Source organism: Scomber scombrus, chromosome 9 (genome assembly GCF_963691925.1).
Source record: "Scomber scombrus chromosome 9, fScoSco1.1, whole genome shotgun sequence".
In the NCBI taxonomy this organism is placed as follows: Eukaryota; Metazoa; Chordata; class Actinopteri; order Scombriformes; family Scombridae; genus Scomber; species Scomber scombrus.
This window is the reverse complement of record NC_084978.1, coordinates 5,204,032-5,222,396: the sequence shown is the minus strand read 5'-3', so window position 1 is coordinate 5,222,396 and position 18,365 is coordinate 5,204,032. Positions and strand designations below refer to the sequence as shown.

The following is an 18,365-nucleotide window of genomic DNA, read 5'->3' as shown; positions in this document are numbered from 1 at the left end:
AAAATGTCTAAGTGGTGTAACCATAAAAACTTTGTACCAGATAATTAAACTTGCTTAAAAACACTAAATTCTCAATAAAACACCATATCAACTAGTTTATCATTCTTTTGTGGTTACACCATTTGACATTTCAGGAGCATTCAGTCTTACTTTTGGTTAAATAAAATGGAGCAAATGTCATTTCAAATAACATAAAACCAACAGAAATACTGTAGTGACTATGCCCTGTACTTTTAACACTACTGGAGGCTAATGGATCGAATACGTCTGACGTGTACGCAGGTTTCAATTTTATTACCTTTACATAAATTTACAATAAACAAAACAAAAACCGCCCTTTGTTCCTGAGCACAGTCAAAAACTTTTTCTCACCATCAGCACGCACCTGGCTTGATTGGCATGACCTTTTTATCTGTGCCCAGCCGGCCTTTTATCGTGCTCCCCCTAGCGCTTGGGAGGAGCACTACCACTCAAATGAAATCAAATATATGGCTCCTACAAATACAAAATGTACATTTTGACAAACCCAATGCTGCTTTTAAGACATTTTTTAAAGATATTTTTGAATTGCTCATCTTACTAACCCTTATTTGTCACTGACCCACATACATAATGCTGCACATTACAGCCTGCATCCTGCCTCATGCTTCCTGTTAGCGTATTTTTTTCTCTATTAAACCAATCCTTCAATAACATAAACCAAGTGCTTTGAGTTGCCCTAAAATATCAATACAATCATACAACATTAAACTGTGTTTCTTTAGTTGGATGTAGTTCAAGTTATATCGTCTCTGGAGAGACATGTTGCTATTTTTCAAGTGAAATTGAATTACTCCCCATTGTACTGGAGTCCTTACAGAAATCTCAGAGGTCATTTTGGTGCAATTGTAGTGAAAAACATTGACATTGAACATTTAATTAAAAACTTAGGTTTTCCTACATAAACAGAATATTTTCTACCAAAGTTTCACATGAGAGATTTCTGCTTTTTCTTTGTGCTCTTCTTTCTGCTTCATGGTGGGCGGGGGTCACATTCTTACATGCACCAATCAGGTCTTTTAACAATACTTCTAAATTGGAAACAGTTTGCAGGTTGCTTAGTTACTGTAAACCAAATCTGACCCACACAGTCCTGATAAAGTAGATTAGCTGAGTTTATGAGAATAAATAATGCCTAAATATGTTTTTTTTTTAACTTGATTGATGAAGTTTGATGAATGTGGTGTCCGACAATGTCTGAAGGAAAAATTGTTTCCTGTATTTCCTCAAATAGTGGCTCAATTTTCGCTCAATGGTCCAACCACAGTTATGAATAGCTTTATTGGGTTATTTTTACCTTATCCCTGATGCCCTGTCGGAGGTTTTCTCTCTCTGCCTCCATTTTTGCATATTTGGCCTTCCTCTCCTCCTCTTGTTGCCTCAGCGCCTCTTGTCTTTCTTCCTCTTTTTTCGCAGCATCGGGATCCTTCTCCTCCTCTCCACCAAGCATCTTTCCCATGTCTTTGGTGGCCCCTGTTATTGTTGACACAGAGAGAGAGAAAAGTGATTAATGAAACACATATTAATAAGAAGTCTTTTAATGAATGACATCGATGATTAACAGTAATTAGACGTAATGGATCTCAGCAATCTGCTGTTCTAAGTATTTGATGTGCACAGTGTCACATCTAAGATTTGGATAATTCAATAGCTTTGCATCGCTTTCACTGCTTTGTGTTTGATTCGACTTTCAGAGCAGCGCAATCTGTCTTCGACTGAGCCAAAGACGAAAGTGTGTCTTTCAGAGGGAACAAGAGGTGACCGCCATGAACAAGGGTTCGAGATAAAAGACAATGCAATAAATTATTACTCATTCTCTTGATTGCCTTTGTGCTGCTCACTTTGGCCTTTTGATATTTTCTTGGCCCACAGGTCAAGACCTCCGAACAAAAGGCTTGTTGATGTTGAAACGACCGTAATAAACACACAGTCAGACCCTTTCTGCCACTGATCTTCCATCTGTACTGGTTAGATATGCTTAGCAGGAGATCAATCATTTTTCTTAATGTTAATAACATAGAAGCTTTTGTCTGGATGCGTTGAATGTTGTGTTCCTTATTAGATCACTTGCTATCTACTACAGTCCAGACTTACTTGCTCTGATTAATATCTTGACTGTCAATGTGAAGCTTTTTGTTGATGATGATTGCATGCCAAAAAGTCAATTTGATTAAGTTTTCTGCTTGATGAAAACCTTAAGGCACCGACAAAGACAGATATTCCCCTACATTTTCCGAGCCTACATTTTGTATAGTCAGTTCTTGTCGAATAATTATCAACACTTTTCACAAGTGCTATGCTTAAGAATCAGTCACAAAGAAAAGACAGAAGTCTATCCTATCAGACAATCCTTCAAAACACAGATATTATCAAATTGAATGTTGATTTCTTATCTTTATTTAGTCTTCATTTGTGTGTTAAAATTCTTATTGGAAATGCAAATCAGACAAATATAATTAAAGTACAACCCCTAGTATACTCCTCTATGCTTGTTATACAACACACCTTAAATGCTTTACTTCATCTTGCTTCAAACACTACATGGCCTTCTGTCATGTTCTTAACAAAACATATTCTCATTAAACTCTGACCAGCAGGAACATTTTAACTGGTTAAGTAAAACCCATAAAATAATAATGAAATGCTGGTGTTATCGTTTAAATCAGTGCTTCACAAACAGTTTGTTAGTACTAGACCTCCAGTATATTTTGAGCCGTCCTGAGGTTTAAATCAGGTTGCAAATACTAACGTTAAGTGTCAGCATGCATGTTGTGAGCTGCTCCTGCTGTGTTATCGCACGTTGCCTTTACACAGGAACTTGGCAGTGTGTTCTCACTTCAGAGGCATTAGCTCTTCTTTCCAGCTCAATGGCTGGAAACGATCCAGCGCGCTAACAGTGGCCTCACGAACCCTGAACCCATATTTCTCTGCTCACTTCCAGCTCGCAGGAAGGAAATTGATTTTAATGAGAATTGGACCTCCTGGACTACACCAGGCACATTTTGATATGACCCTAACTCTCACATTGCCCAAGGTCCAGCAGAGCAGTCTTCATTTCACTATTTGCTACTCTGTGCCTGCGCTGTAGTTTGTGCTCTGATGCTACACAGCGCCTCACAGGCTGTCTGGAGGAAAAAACTCAAAGACACAGCCATCTGCTTCAGTGGTGAAATTGATGAGACAGTGGTAACCTTGAGGTTGCTGGCTGCGGTCCGAACTCGCCGTGTGGACGAACCAGGACAAGCCCCGGTCCTTAGTCATACGGAGCAGGGTGACTGCTAATTAATAAACAGCCATGTTGATGTTGTCATGTTTTTCTGTTTTTTTTACTGAACTCTTTTGTTGGCACCACATTAATTATCTTGAAGCTTTAGTTAAGTTCTTATAAAACGTCTAACATATACAGTAACATAATGTGTATTATTGGTATGCTGTTAGGAGACTATTCTTTCCTTTCCCTATTCTTAGGGTTAGCACAGAGGGTTTAGGTCTTTGTAAATAATATGTTTGTATGCCTTTGTAAAGCAGAACCGTGGAGTTGCTTTCTTGCTGTAACACTAATCAGAATATGCCTCAAAGATTCTTTCTGCTTCTCTGTACTTCGCTCTGGGCCACAGTAGAAATGCTGAATATGACTTTAAACTTTCTCTCTGACTTTGTTGCTGTTGGCTAGAGGGGATTTCCCAAATCTTGTGTGTGTACCGATCTTAACAAAAGCTAAACTTGTCTCTGAGGGGGGAACAGCTCTCACCACTTCAGGGATAATATTTTTTTTCTTTGGCCAAGCTGAACAGAGGAACTTTTGAAATTAAAACTTTTTGAACTTCAAAGTCTGCAGCTACAAATTAAAAAATAGAACCTCACACATGAGACATTGTTTGAGCGTAGCCTTTATTAGATATATGTATTCCTACGATCCTGCGATCATGACCTTTTCTCACCTTCTCATTAGCACTGCCACTGCCACTGAAATGTCATTAATGCTTGCAAAGCTAAGGTTATTGCATTTCAGTGTGGATATAATGTAGTATTTTTACTCTTATTATAACTTAATGTGAGAACTTGACAAATAAAATATGATATAAGTCATGATAAGTAAAGGATGGAACAGACTTTTTTATGTCTTTAACTTCCAAATGTGTCACTAAATAAGTACATCCTGATTCATAAATGCCCCTGGTCCAGTGTGCAAGCCATGTCTACTTCACATCTTTGGTTAAATTTGGTATTTCCTATTTGAAATCAGATAATCAGATACATAACATATCCATGGACTACTGAAGATGATTTTCCTGCTGCAATTTTCTCTCTCATATTCCACATGTTGCAGTGTCTCTCCCAAAAAACCTCCACATGACTAATCTCGATGCTCAAGGCTAATTAGCTCGTCTGATTGTGACAAAGTTACTGTGCAGCAGCGTGAGACAGTTGTCGTTCCCAAAAGTCATCAAACGCTGCCAGCTGTGGAGTCTGGCAACACGAAGCACAACGAGAAAAAGCTCGGGAGGAAAAGCTGAGATGCTCGGCTTCAGTAAGAAAAACACTGAAACAAAAGTTCTTAATTAGAAAACACAATAAATAACTTAGCTCTCACTACAATGTCAGTGTTTTAGAGCTGTACAAAACCTCTTAAAGCGATAACCACAAAAAGTTTTGTGGTAAAGCTTTAGATCAAAGAAACCACAGACTGGAATCTCTAACAACAGTTAAAGTTCAGAGACCTACCAAACCCACTACAAGCCATTCAACCATTAAATAGCTCTGTTGGTACACCCGCATGAAAAGAGAGGACAAGAGGAGTGTATGATATCACTTGCAACAGCTGTGGGGAACACTATGGGCAACCCTGCATCTGTGAAATTGCAAAGACTCTGGATGAAAGGCCACCAGATATATATTAGCTGGCTGTGAACACCTGAGTAAAACTGGTGACACTTGTTTTCAGTAAGAAAGTAAAATCAGTGACTGAAATCTAAGCAATGAATGATAAGACTGTAACACTTCCCTTATTCTGAAGGCAGGCACATAATCAGTACAGTATATGAAATGTATAATAATGTCACCTGATCCTCACTAGAGGGCTTTGTCACTAGTTGTTTTGGGGTATCATGTGAGAATATACCCCTAAATAAAAGTCTAGACACTGATGGTGGTGAAACAGTTAGGAACAGCTTCACTTAAAACTTTCGGATTTTTCAACCTGGATCCTGTTTTCCCATCATTTTTTGCCCAAGTGACTAATGAGGACAACAAGTTTTTGAATTTGGTCCAGTATTGAGCAGGAGCGCTTCAACGGGCAGCTGCACAACAGACTGCAGTGCAATCTTTTGGGCCAACTGCGCCCCATCAATGTATGTCCACTAAAAGTGTTTGTTTTCGCTTCTAACAGGCTCAGATTGTAATTATAAGTGTCTAAACTCATTATAGAAAAAGGATCCTTAGAGAGAAACCAAACTTTTTTTCTTTACCTTTCAAGCCTGTTTGTTATTGTGTATAACTAAATCTCGCTCTAGGAGAAGTCTTGCTCTGAGTTGAGTTGTTGCAGGAAGACAGCTAAATATTCAGCCATAACTTCTTCTGAAAATCTTTTATAACACAAAGCTATACTTTCTGAACTCCGACACAACAAACTCTTCCTGGCACTCCTCTCTCCAACAACTTCTCACTCACATTTTCATCGTTGTTTTCCTGCAACAACTCAACTCAGACTCAATATCTCACCTTAAGATTTCTCACTTAGACACAAAATGATGGGGAAATAGGAACCATGTGATGTGGATGGATGGATGGATATGAGAAATTAATGGATTTGAGTGAGGAAATGTAATGAAGAGGTGGATAAAGACAAGCTTATTTTATTAAAAAAAAGATAAATCCTCTGGGCCTTTAAGCTGGCCTTCTCAGGGTTTAGTGGATATAGTTGGCTCGCTGGACAGTGTGTTGGAGGAGCATTTAAAGACAGCTTCTTCTTTCAAAAGCCCCTTTAAAGACTGTGCATGCAATGAACTTTTGGACTGCATGCCGTCAGTTCTTAAAGATTATATTCCAGAGGAAGTAAAAAAATAAAGTGATAATCTTGCTATTCAGGCAGAGGAGACGACTGGCAATTCCACCCACTGCTTGTACTATGGTACACTGACATCCATAACAACATCCAAGAGCGAATTCATCCCTCTTCTGAATGCAAGCGCTGACACAATCGCCACAGCACTTTTGGAGAGGCTAAGCACTATCCTCCCTGAGGGACAAGAGAGAGGACTAATTATCCAGGCCTATGACAGAGCTGCCGTGTTGAAGGGAGCTGTAGCTGGGGTTCATTGTAAGGTAAAGGATGTCAACGGAAGTGCACACTGTGACCATTGCTATGCGCATCAATTGAACCTCATCGTGCAGCAGGCGATATCAAACATCGTCCAGGATCAGTACTTTTTTTTCTCCAGACCTTGTTGGTGGATTTTCTGCATCCTTCTCACGCTCATTCAAGCAAACCAGCGTGCTTGATGAACTGGTGCAACATAGACTTCCTGTAACCTGAACAACTAGGTGGAACGTATACAGTCGTGCTCTTAACACTGACCAGAGGGCTTTGTGAGAAAACTACAAGATGAGGATTTCTGCTTTTTCCTGCCATTGTTTCACAAGATCATGCCACTAGTCGACATACTGTTTAAGCTGCTGAAAAAGAGGAACATCGACCTTCTTGATGTCAAAGGAATCATCCAGAGGTTCACCAACATCATGCAAACAATCAGGTAGGGCTGTGCAATATATCAATATTATATCGATATCGTGATATGAGACAAGATATCGTCTTACATTTAGGACATCGTAATATCGTGGTATGTCATCAGTGTTGTCTTTTCCTGCTTTTAAATGTTGCATTACTGTAAACATGTGTAATTTTCTGAACTTACCAGACCGTTCTGTTATTTACCTTTTACCCACTTTGTCATTATATCCACATTACCAATGATTATTTATCAAACATTTCATCGTGTAAATATTTTGTGAAAGCATCAAGAGTCGTCTCTACATTATTGTTACAATATCAATGTCGAGTTATTTGGTCAAATATACCGTGATACTTGATTTTGTCCATATTACGCAGCCCTACAATCAGGTAAATAATTATCAACTTTGGCTGAGAAAATACTTAAGAAAATTCTTTCAATCTTAAGCAGACTAGAAGAATATAAATGTACTTCATCCCAGCTGACCTAGCCACTAGTTCTCACACTACAGGGAAACTCATAAATACTTTTTACAGTTTCAACAGTGACAAGGAAATCCAGTTGGGATGATAATGTAGATAAAATAGTTTATTAAACACAGTACCCAATGACAAACTCATTTTATGTGTCCAGTAGGTTAGTTTATGAAACAGTAATTGTCAATGGTAACTTGTGTTTTGGTACTCGATTCCTTTCCCACAGATAAACAGATGACACCAAGTCAAGGAGAACAACAGTGGTTGGCTATAAAGGTGAGTTGTACCATAGAGACACTCAATTAAATGTTTTAGTTCATTTTATTATTTATAAATTTGTAAAGATGTGTTCACTGTCTGCCTTCTTTCTGGCTTGAAAACTCAATCAAGTGATGAAACTCATCATTATTATCAAAATGGTTGCAGAGTATATATATTTTTGGATCGAACAATTGGTTAATCAATTTATGGTTGCAGCTCTAGAGCACACTGATCATAAAATACTGTACTCTATTCTTCCAGCCGCTTAATATCTATTTATTTTTTATATAGTGTAAGATTTCCTAGAAACATTCATTAACCTATATAATGTGATGTTATGTGTAAATATAAGTCGATTTTTAATGAGACCAGTTTCAAATGAAAAGTATGCTGATTGTTTTTCTGTAAGAATGCCTCAAGTCTTTAATGTTGGTGTTAAATAAATACATATTATTTCAGCTTGGTATCCTGCAGTTTGTTTTAAACTGTGCTGCTATGGTTACTGAAACTGACTGAATATAGCACAGCTCCACCTAGAACATTTTTCATCAGCTGACACTAGCTTAGCATGAAGACGAGTAGAAATCGAAAAGAATCAGGGAGAAGTTTAGAAGTCATGGATGGTCCGGTCATGCAGTGGATTTGACTCTGCAGAGTGACATAAAGACTGGCATTAGATTTGGAGAGCATGAGTAAAAAACATGAGAAAAGAGTGTCTGGAAGTATCTGTGGCACTCTGTATTGGTATAGATGTAGCTCTGTCGAGTGTTGCAGAATAAGGACAACATGTACAGATCTTAATTTCTGCTGTGTGGGTGTGAATGTTGATGTGTGTCGCTGTGCTCCCATCAGAGCAGAGAGTATGATCGAGTGCATGTCCTTCAGGTACTTTTGAGCTCAGAGTGTGTTTCCACTCATATATAGTGGAGTGTGTGGCTTAGTTAAGGTTGCAGGTTGCATGCTGATGGATCAGTGAGACTAGATGAGAGGTGTCCCCTGTGGAGCCCAGAGGCAATCGAAGAAGAATAGAGAAAAAGGGAAAGAGAGAGGGCTGGAAAATAAAAGCAGAGGAAAAACAAGAAAAGAAATAAGGATAACTAGGATGAGAGTCAAAAAAGAAAGATTATTTAACACTACAACACAGCAAATTAGATAGACTGAGTGAGACAATAAAAGATAAACAGCTGTGACAAGGAAAGATGCAAGAGGTAAGAGTGTTTGAAGGATTAAAATGAGCACTAAGTAAGAAGAACAGGGAGCACTTCAGAAACAGAAAAGAGAGCAGAAACAAAGGAGAGTAAAAATGAATAAAAGTAAAGAAATAGAGAATGATGCTGCAAGGATAGTTGAGGAATTAATATCAGGGAAAATTTAAGAGGAAGAGAGAGGAAAAAGTCCAAGAGTTGAAGAAAAATGAAGGAAATACCTTTTGAGTAAGAGAGCGGGACACAATGAAGTCAGTTAAATAAATAAAAGGTGGAGCGGATGGTGAGAACCGAACAGAAAAGGGGAGACAGCAAGAGAGAGGAAACAGCGGGAAAGGTTCAAGGACTCTGTGTTCCCATTCTCCCATCTGTCACCCGTCCTCAGCAGTCCCACGGCTACCGACCAACGGGTCCCTGCTTCAACTCCAACAGCTCACACCACCCAGCCAGACCATCATCATCAGCCTGCTGCCCCCGGGCGGGACGGCAAGGTGGTGCGAAAACCCAGTGGAAAGACCATCGAGTGAAGCAGAAGAGAAAATGGCTGGATACGGAGACAGCTCATTAAAATATTGGCTTTCAGTGTCTTGCAATTCTCTCAGTACGGCGATGTTTCCCTCAGAGTCACAAGACAATAAGTTCGAGTCACGACCTGAGACTTGCTCGACTAACACTAATAAAAGACTCCACTTGTCTTTGTGGTATTCATGATGTGATTAAATATTTGAATTTTTCTAGATGTTGAGAAGTAATGTTGCAATATACAATCATTGAGCTTAAAATTTGGTCACGTGGGCCGGTGTAGGTTATGGTCAACTTAATTAAATCTACTTCAGGTCATGGGTAAGAAACAGCACAGGAACAGCTTATTTTTAATCTCCACTCAAGAAAAGACAAGTGGCACCATGGCAACACCGGCAACAAACTTGGAAACATGACTTTTGTGTGTGGCGTATCACTCCGCCCCATATCTAAACTACGGTAAACACTATGGAAAAACAACATTGAAAAAAGTAGTTCCCAATTTAAATAACAATATCAAGAATATATTTATCAATTAATTTAAAAAATCCACCCGATACCAAAATCATATATATTCTTTAAACCAAGTATTCACCAAAAATAAATAATCTTACATTGGTAACAGTGGGCAGAAGCTAATTTTACAATCTGCAGCATGAATAAGTTCACTTTTATTTTCTGGGTCACTTTTGAGTGAATTCAGCAGCTATGGTGCCACTTTTTGTTGACAGCCTCAATGATGACGCACACTGAATACCTTTTATTGTCTCATTCACTTCTGACTGGCTTCCTCTCCATAGCAACAGCGTCCGAGGCTCCAGGGTATTGTATTCTTATCCATTCGCCAAAATCACTGACAAAATGTGATTTCCTCTGAAACAAAGTTGAGTTGAAGTTGAAACTGGTGGTCATACCGTAAACCTATAGGATTGTTACAGTGTCTAGGAGAGTCCCGAGTTTCTTTGCTAATTAATATTGTGTCTATATATGTATTGTTTAACTATTCATTAACTTGAAGCTAAGCCAGTGGCCCCCTCGCACTACGCAGTTCTGTCAATTTGGTTTTGAGATTCTTTGAGATTATCCATCTTTAAGAAACAAGCTGCAGGTATACTTGACATAAAGGATTACAGTATATTTAATAAAGATTGTTGTCTACTGTCTACTCTCTAATATCAATGTTGTAAATCTAATATTAGGACTAATCTTTTCATTTGTTACAATGAGAAATAATGAATGAAATACTTTTGACTGGTACTATATGTCCAAAGAACTGGTCCAATTACATAACCCCTGAAAAGTAGTCTAATATCAGCTCTTCACATCAATATGCCCAATGAGACAGGAAGTTGAGATTCAATAAAAACACAGATTGCTGATGCAGAAGAAACCAATCAGGTACCAGAGTAGATGTTCATAAAGTAATTAAAAAACATTCATGTCCACATTTCAGCATACTTCTCAAAGGTTGTGTAGAAGTCACGGTTGAATCGTGATGCTTTAAAAGATCCGTCGTTGTGTTTCAACTCCTACTCATCGTTTTATCAATGTCAGATCGGAAAGAAAAAAAAAGGTTTTTGTGAAAAGTGGCACTGAGTCACTTTTCACGCTGAGCTGTCTGTGCCGGTCCTTGACAAGTATTGACTCTATCATGTAGCCTGCTCTGGTTTTTGGAACACATTTGTCCTTGGAGAGAGCAGCGCTACTTTGGTTAAAAGAAGAGAAAGCCCAGTTCAGAGAAGAAAATTGCTTCTGTATTGCTGAGAGTGGGAGGCTGACCAGGGAATATTATTCTCTAACTGAACGGTGCCAAGTTCTGTCTCCTACAGTGTGTCCTTGAGCAAGACAGCCCTTCTCTTTTCATTCGTTGTGCGCCCATGCAGCTAAGGTTTTCCCTTTGAGTGGCTTAAATGTCTTTGTGCCTTTTAGAAAAATGTCCTTGAGCAGAACACTGAACTGCTACCAAATGAGGCAACTTCAGTCTTCCCAAGGGTTAAATGAAAAAATAATAATGCAAGATCCAAAAAGCAGTATGTCCAAGATAAATCAAATTTGTGTTTATAAGAGTGTCTTACATTGCATGTGGATTTACTGTAAGGATTAAATCAGACTCCAGATTGAAACTTTTGCTACACTTACCAACTACACATACCAACCATCACAAATTTGCATACGGGCCATTTTCCTCTTGAACTGCAACACAGAACATGATCAGAATACTCCAAAAAAGATAGCCCTCAAATGCAATATGTGTATGAATACAGGCACTTCATGGCATGAAGAGCACAGAAAAGGCTTGACTTAAAAATAGTGACTGTTGTGAAACACTTCATATTGTGACCGACCAGCCAAAATAACAAATACAACACTCTCTGCCTGGCTTTGAGGCTCTACAAAACAATACAGATACAATACAGATTGATTAGAAGAAATTATCTGAAATTCACTGAATAATAAAACTACATTGAACTAAAGGCTCCAACAGACCAATGGAGAGACAGTTGCATCTGAAAGTGAGAACCTGAGTAGCAGACAGTGTGGAAATATAAGAAGCATGTCAGTTTATTTGAAGGATTTGGCCAAGCGGACAGAAACGCAGAACGTTTTTTCATGTGCTAAAAGTGAAATGGAGAGAGGACACTCAAGAGGTGTGATGTATGTCTCCCCTATTCCCCACCATACCGCAGTAAATCTCCAGGGTACATATGAAACAGAGGCAAGGGATAGATCATTCCTGTGCTTTATCACCCGTTCGCAACCATTATCAATGGCCGACAGCTTCACAGAGTCTGGCCTTGGTGACGATCGAGCAGGGACAGACCGCATTTATCACCTCTGAGGTTGGCACCAAGGACGAGGCAAAGCAACCGTCCACACACACACACACATACACACACACACGCACACACACACACACACACACACACACACACACACACACACACACACACACACACACACACACACACACTGGATATAGGGCACCACAGAAAGTATTTTCTAGAGAATGTCTTAATTTATCATAGAAATATGTCCAAATAAAGCAGATTCAAACAGATAAATAACAATGTCCCTGAACAATTAACTATAAAAATACGATAAATGTACATCAGATGTTAAAATCCCGAACAAGTTTATGATCAGAGGACTTTAAACCCTGACTGAGAAAAGATATAAATCCCAGTAAGTCTAGCAAAAAAAAACAAACATTCATGATTTATGATGGAAAATCTTTAGTCATTATTCTTGTAGTCATAAACTATATCCATCAAAGATTTCATCAAACTGAGCCCAAAAATACCCCAAAATGCAATAATGTCTCCCCTTGTTACATAAAAGGGTAATATCACTACAGCAGTCACTTTTGTCATGATGTTCATTGGCTCATCATATGATCATATCCATCAAAAATTTCATCAAAAAAAAAAAATAAGCCAAAAATATCCAGAAAATGGAATCCTGTCTTTCCTGGTTAGATAAAATCTCACCAGGGTAATATCAGTCCAGCAGTCACTTTCATCATGATGTTCTTTGGCTCATTATATGATCATATCCATCAAAAATTTCATTTGAAAGCACTAAGCCAAAAAAGTCCCCCCAAAATGCAGTAATTTCCATCCTGGTGAAGTAAAATCTCGCCAGGGTAATATCACTTTTAGCATTTACTTCCATCATGATGCTCACTGGCTCATTATATGATAACTGGCTTTGTGTGGAATATAACTCCGATAGCTTCTTCTGGCTCTCCAGATAAGCACTATCTGTGTCGGAGCGTGCTGTAACAACCCACGACAGCTCGGGGTGGCACGTTTGGTCGCGTGCCAGAGATCATGGAGAGCAATCGCATAACTTCATAAGCAATTACTCCGGAGTCACTGGAGTAATGAGTCACGGAGGTGACGCTGCAGCAGGCGAACCCTCCTCCAGCGACAATGACTTTACCAACCGCAGAGCCATGGGGGAGGGAAAACCGCAGGAAACAGAGAGGGAAGTCCAGATGGCCACTTTGTCCCAAACAGACCAATTTAAATTGGATATGAGGCATGAATTTCAAAAAGTCAGCATATGTACCCACTAAAGTAGTCGTGAGTGTTATCAGCTGGTCAAATAGGATAAATATTAATCCTTTTTCGTGGTTAAGTGTTTAAGTACTTTCAGGTAAGGAATGCACAGAGTATAATAACATTACATTAAAACAGGAGCATTTTAATATGAAAGATATCTGGTGAAACAGAGAGGAAAGTCCAGATGGCCACTTTGTCCCAAACAGACCAATTTAAATCGGATATGAGGCATGAATTTGCGAAAAGGCAGTGTTTGTATCCACTAAAGCAGTCATGTGAATGTTATCATCTGGTCAAATAGGATGAATATTAGTCCTTTTTTGTAGCTTAAGTATTAAGACTTTCATGTAAGGAATGCACAGGAGTATTTGAATGTGAAGAATATCTGGTGAAACAGAGAGGAAAGTCCAGATGGCCACTTTGTCCAAAACAGACCAATTTAAATCGGATATTGAAGCATGCTGAATGAAAAAACGAACAAAACCTGAATTTTTGAAAAGTCAATGAATCCACCCACTAAAGCGGTCATGTGAATGCCTTCAGCTGTTCAACTGGGATACATATTAGTCATTGATTGTAGCTCAAGTGCTAAAGATTTCAGGGGAGGACATCTTTGTCTTGAGCAACAGAATAAAATAACCTTATAAGAAAATAGGAGGATTGTAGTATGAAGAATATTGTTTATAGATTTTATTCCATGAGCTGACATTTCGGCAACAGTGTGCCTTCAACAGAGCTTAAAGAAAAAAGCATAACAATAACATCTTTATAGTTTCCATGGCCACCGAAAGTGAAGTAAATAAAGCATTGAGTGAAAATAATCCATACAACATTATCAAAAAACTATATTTCTTGGACTACTATTGATGTCATTCATACATCTTGTGAATATTATGATTTGTATTAATCTGACCATCACTCCTATGTTTGTATTATTATATTATTAATCATTGATAGGGTATGAAAAGCCAAGTGAAATGTTAATCATATCACTTTTTTGGCTCCATGCTGTTCCAGTTTCCCTACCCACACTTACTGATTTAATATAATTGCGGCTACATTTTTAGACTCTTTAACCTCATTACTGCTCTCATAAGGAAGTGTCCCCTAATAGGACATAATAGGCTTACATTGTCTTATGCTATGCAGATGTCTTAAGCGAGTCCTGTTGGAAATATCTGAACTGTGGAAGAGCATATACATGAATTAAACAGTGCTATGATATGATTAAAATATGCAATATAACCACTCCGATCCCTCTGTTAAAATCCTTATGAGAACTTAAGCTATCTTGTAGTCAAATACCTCATATTACAGCTTTAAGTAAAGTATCCAGTAGCGTAATGTTTAATGTATAACTTTGTTCCAGTCATATGCTTACTGCTGTAGGGAGGGTAAAGGTATGAAACTTTAATATACTGTATATAATTGGCAATGGAGTCTATGGAAAATCTGCTCAATTGCAATTGCCCTAAATAATTGCAGATTTACAGTATTTTTAAGTTGATTTTTTAAAAGGAAACCTGCTTCACTGACTCTTAACAGACTGTATTGTTGTTTTAATAATAGAGAAAATCGATCCAGGGTTGGCGGTGATCAATGAATAACCTTTAGTCACGGTTCACCAAAGTTGCTGCAACATGCTTGTAACATGTAATGTGGTATAATCAATTTTAAAGGGGTTAAAGTGTGAAAATAAACATATGAATAACTTGCACACATTCTTTTTTTTGTGAACTCAGCATAACATTTCTGCATTTAATCCATTTTGAGAGAATATAGTATAATGTCTAAGTGGTGTAACCATAAAAACTTTGTACCAAATAATTCAACTTGCTTAAAAACACTAAATTCTCAATAAAACACCATATCAACTAGTTTGGCATGATCTTACTTAACTTTGTATATTAAATAAATGTAATGAAATACAATTTTTATAAATATTAAATGTAATCTGGGGAATCATGGAGATCAGGAACCATTTCTGTTTTTATTTTCTTTGTCTTTTGAGGGAAACAATATTTTGTTTTTTTGTGCATTTTGTGTTTAAAAGTGCATAATGAACAATGACCTTTTTATTTGTATAAGTCCACTTAAATACACTGTAGGTGGATAAAATGTTTAATATTTATCATTCTTTTGTGGTTACACCATTTGACATTTTTAGGAGCATTCAGTCTTACTTTTGGTTTAAAAAAAAATGGTGCAAATGTTATTTCAAATGACATAAAACCGACAAAATGTACATTTTAACAAACCTGATGCTACATTTAAGACATTTTTTAAAGATATGTTTGAATTTTCTCATCTTGCCAACCCTTATTTATCACTGACCCTTATGCATACTTCGCTCCACACACATGAAACTCTGCAGCTTTTGTTGAGGTTACATTATCGATCCAACAGCTCAGCCTCTGTGATGATGCTGCTTAAGTGTCCTTGAGCAAATGACTCTATAATAAAACACAGCACTATAAAACACAGATCTGCTCCATCTGACCCTGATCACCATGTCTCACCATTGAGAGGAAATTGTTTTTGCCCTACTAGGATCAATAAGGTATCAGACGGTACTTTGAAGGCATAATCTTACACAGGGGCTTTTTCACAGATGTGTCTGAGTTGTTTTTTTTCTTTTTTTTATCCTTGTGTGTGCTCATATTAGATGGAAATATCTAAAAATAGCCCACCAGACAGCTCATTAAATTCATCTGTGTGAGACAAAGGTATTAATGCAGACTCTCTTATCATAATGAAGGACTGTGCCAAGTCCTTGTTCAATCAAGGACAAATGTTTGGGTTTAATATCCCGTAATAAAATCCCTTTTTTTTGTAGGGTCAACCATCACATCCTGACAGAATTCAATTTCTTGTATCTGGTTGAAATATGAATACCTTTTTAGTTTGCAAAAGTGGATAAAGTACTGTAGGAACTATTTTGCTTCCACCTGTCATTTCCCCTCACAGTTCAAATCATGTGTATCTGTCTTGACAGTTCAATGGACTGCATCAAGCTAGTGATCCCTGAATTGGAAGTAATCCACCTGACATCCGTCTGAGGAGTCGCTTGAAGAAACAGAGCATAAATGGTGCCTTCTGGGTGCCCATTCTTGGTCAATTACAACCTTTTCAGCCCACTGTGTTTTATTTGTTACTTCCAGTATTTTTCCTGAAAGTTTGACAGTAAAAGTAAAACGCTAAGTTATTTCAAGAAGCACCTATTTCCAAATTTACATCATTGTTCACCACTTTTATGCCATGCTTCTTTCAATACTTCCTCAATTTGATACTTCTTTCTATAACATTTCAGTCAAATATACAGTATGCAGTGAGGTGGGCTCCAAATATAGCGCATTTCATCTGCTCCATATGTGAAGGACCATGACAGAGCCCCTGATATACCCCAAAATGCAACACAATGTAACACACAAGCCTTACTGCTAAATCCAAACCATTTATCAACATGTTACGCATATTACTGTGTATAACAATCCCTGTTCTAAGATAAATGAGCATAGCATTTGCTATTCAAATTCAAATTCCTCATGATTTTAGCAAAGTTAAACAAAGAAATCAAGCTCCAAAGATGATAATAAATTCATGTTTAGTATTCATCACATCGACCAGCACGCTCATCTAATGTCTAATATCATCTCTACGCCTATTAGCTGTAATCTCATCTACATCGACCCCTCACAGAATTTGCAGTATCACCTGGGCGCTCTATTGTGAAGATAATAATGTTAACTAGCGGGCTAACTAGGTTTGTGGAGATGCTGATAAATAATTGAGATAATCAATCAGCTAGGGAGCCAAGCACCTATTTTTATAGTCGTAGAATACACAATCAACACTCTCAAATTAAATACAGTGCTAAAAGAGAAACTTTTTTTTATCTAAGGAGATGTTTGTGATGCTTTGTGACAGCCATGTATGCTAATCAACCCAATCGCTGAGGTCACGTTAGTTCATTTTCACACATAAATGATTCAAGATCCAATTATAACTGGCTTATTGTGTGCTTCTGCTGCTGTTTGCTTAACTCTGGTAGGTAGGAGGACCTGGAAGCAATTATGTCTGATTCAGAAGTGACAGAGATTTGTTAAACTCAGAATATTCTTTATGTAGTGGAATAATTGCTTCTGATAAAGTCAAAGTGACACGTTGGGCTGCATTTATCCTTAAATGGCTTAAAAATATATGAATTACGTGACGACTTTAACGGTAGCAATCATGATGTTACCACACTTGTCTTTTTTTTTTATTACCTTATTTTTTTCAAAGTTGCTCTCAAGTTTAAGTGTGAACACCAGTTTATTATCTATCACTGTTTCCTTTGCTTGGTGATGATGGTGCTGGTGGTGAGTATCTCACCTTTGCCCAGAAATGTTCACTCCTGTTTTAATTTGTGTTATTTATAAAAGTTTCTACACACCTGAGATGTGAATCCTGACAGCTCTGAATCCTACAGCACACCAGAGCCAATTAACAGGTTAACTACAGCAATTAGCAGATTTCATCTTCTCCTATTACCTCTGTACTGTATGCAAATGAACACAGAAACAAGCACCAAACTTGTCTGAAACTAAACTTATTTCCTCCACTTTATGCTAAATCACAAAAGACCAAAAGCTTTATACCGACTGTTAATATTCAGATTAATCCAGGTGTTACATTTAGAACTGTGCATCTGTTTTTAGTGCTTATTACATTCATATACAGTAGCAAATTTCTATCACAAGCAAACGTAATGTTGTATTTTATTCCATATAAAATTGGCCATTACAAATTGCTAATAAAAGAGGTCTAAAGACTCCCTAAAGACTAAGAGTCTACAGCCAGGCTCTGTAAGGCTATACTTAGCCACTATGGTGCTTTGAGAACATCAGTATGCTAATATGCTCACACTGAAAATGGTAACAGCCTGAAGCAGGTATATTTACCATGTTCACGATCTTAGCCTACCATGTCACCATGCTAACCTTTGCTAATTATTAAGTAGAGTTGAGGCTGATTGGATTGCTTTTTACAGGTATCTACCCATAAACCAAAATATTGGACAAAATC

The 18,365-nt window shown here is 37.8% G+C and overlaps 2 protein-coding genes across 5 annotated transcripts in view; both read right to left on the bottom strand.

Moving 5' to 3' along the window:
* Positions 1-15,703, bottom strand: part of slc49a3 (solute carrier family 49 member 3) — a 249,080-nt gene extending 233,377 nt beyond the window's left edge. Inside the window, exon 1 of the mRNA XM_062425767.1 lies at positions 15,698-15,703. The gene's annotated coding sequence lies outside the window, so the exon portion shown is untranslated. The remainder of the gene's footprint in view (positions 1-15,697) is intronic.
* The window catches only part of LOC133986002 (complexin-1-like), a 62,849-nt gene that overhangs the window by 9,351 nt on the left and 35,133 nt on the right, over positions 1-18,365 (bottom strand). For all 4 annotated transcript variants that reach the window (XM_062425763.1, XM_062425766.1, XM_062425764.1 and 1 more), the window contains exon 3: positions 1,337-1,512. In XM_062425763.1, the coding sequence (XP_062281747.1) occupies positions 1,337-1,512 (176 nt within the window). The remainder of the gene's footprint in view (positions 1-1,336; positions 1,513-18,365) is intronic.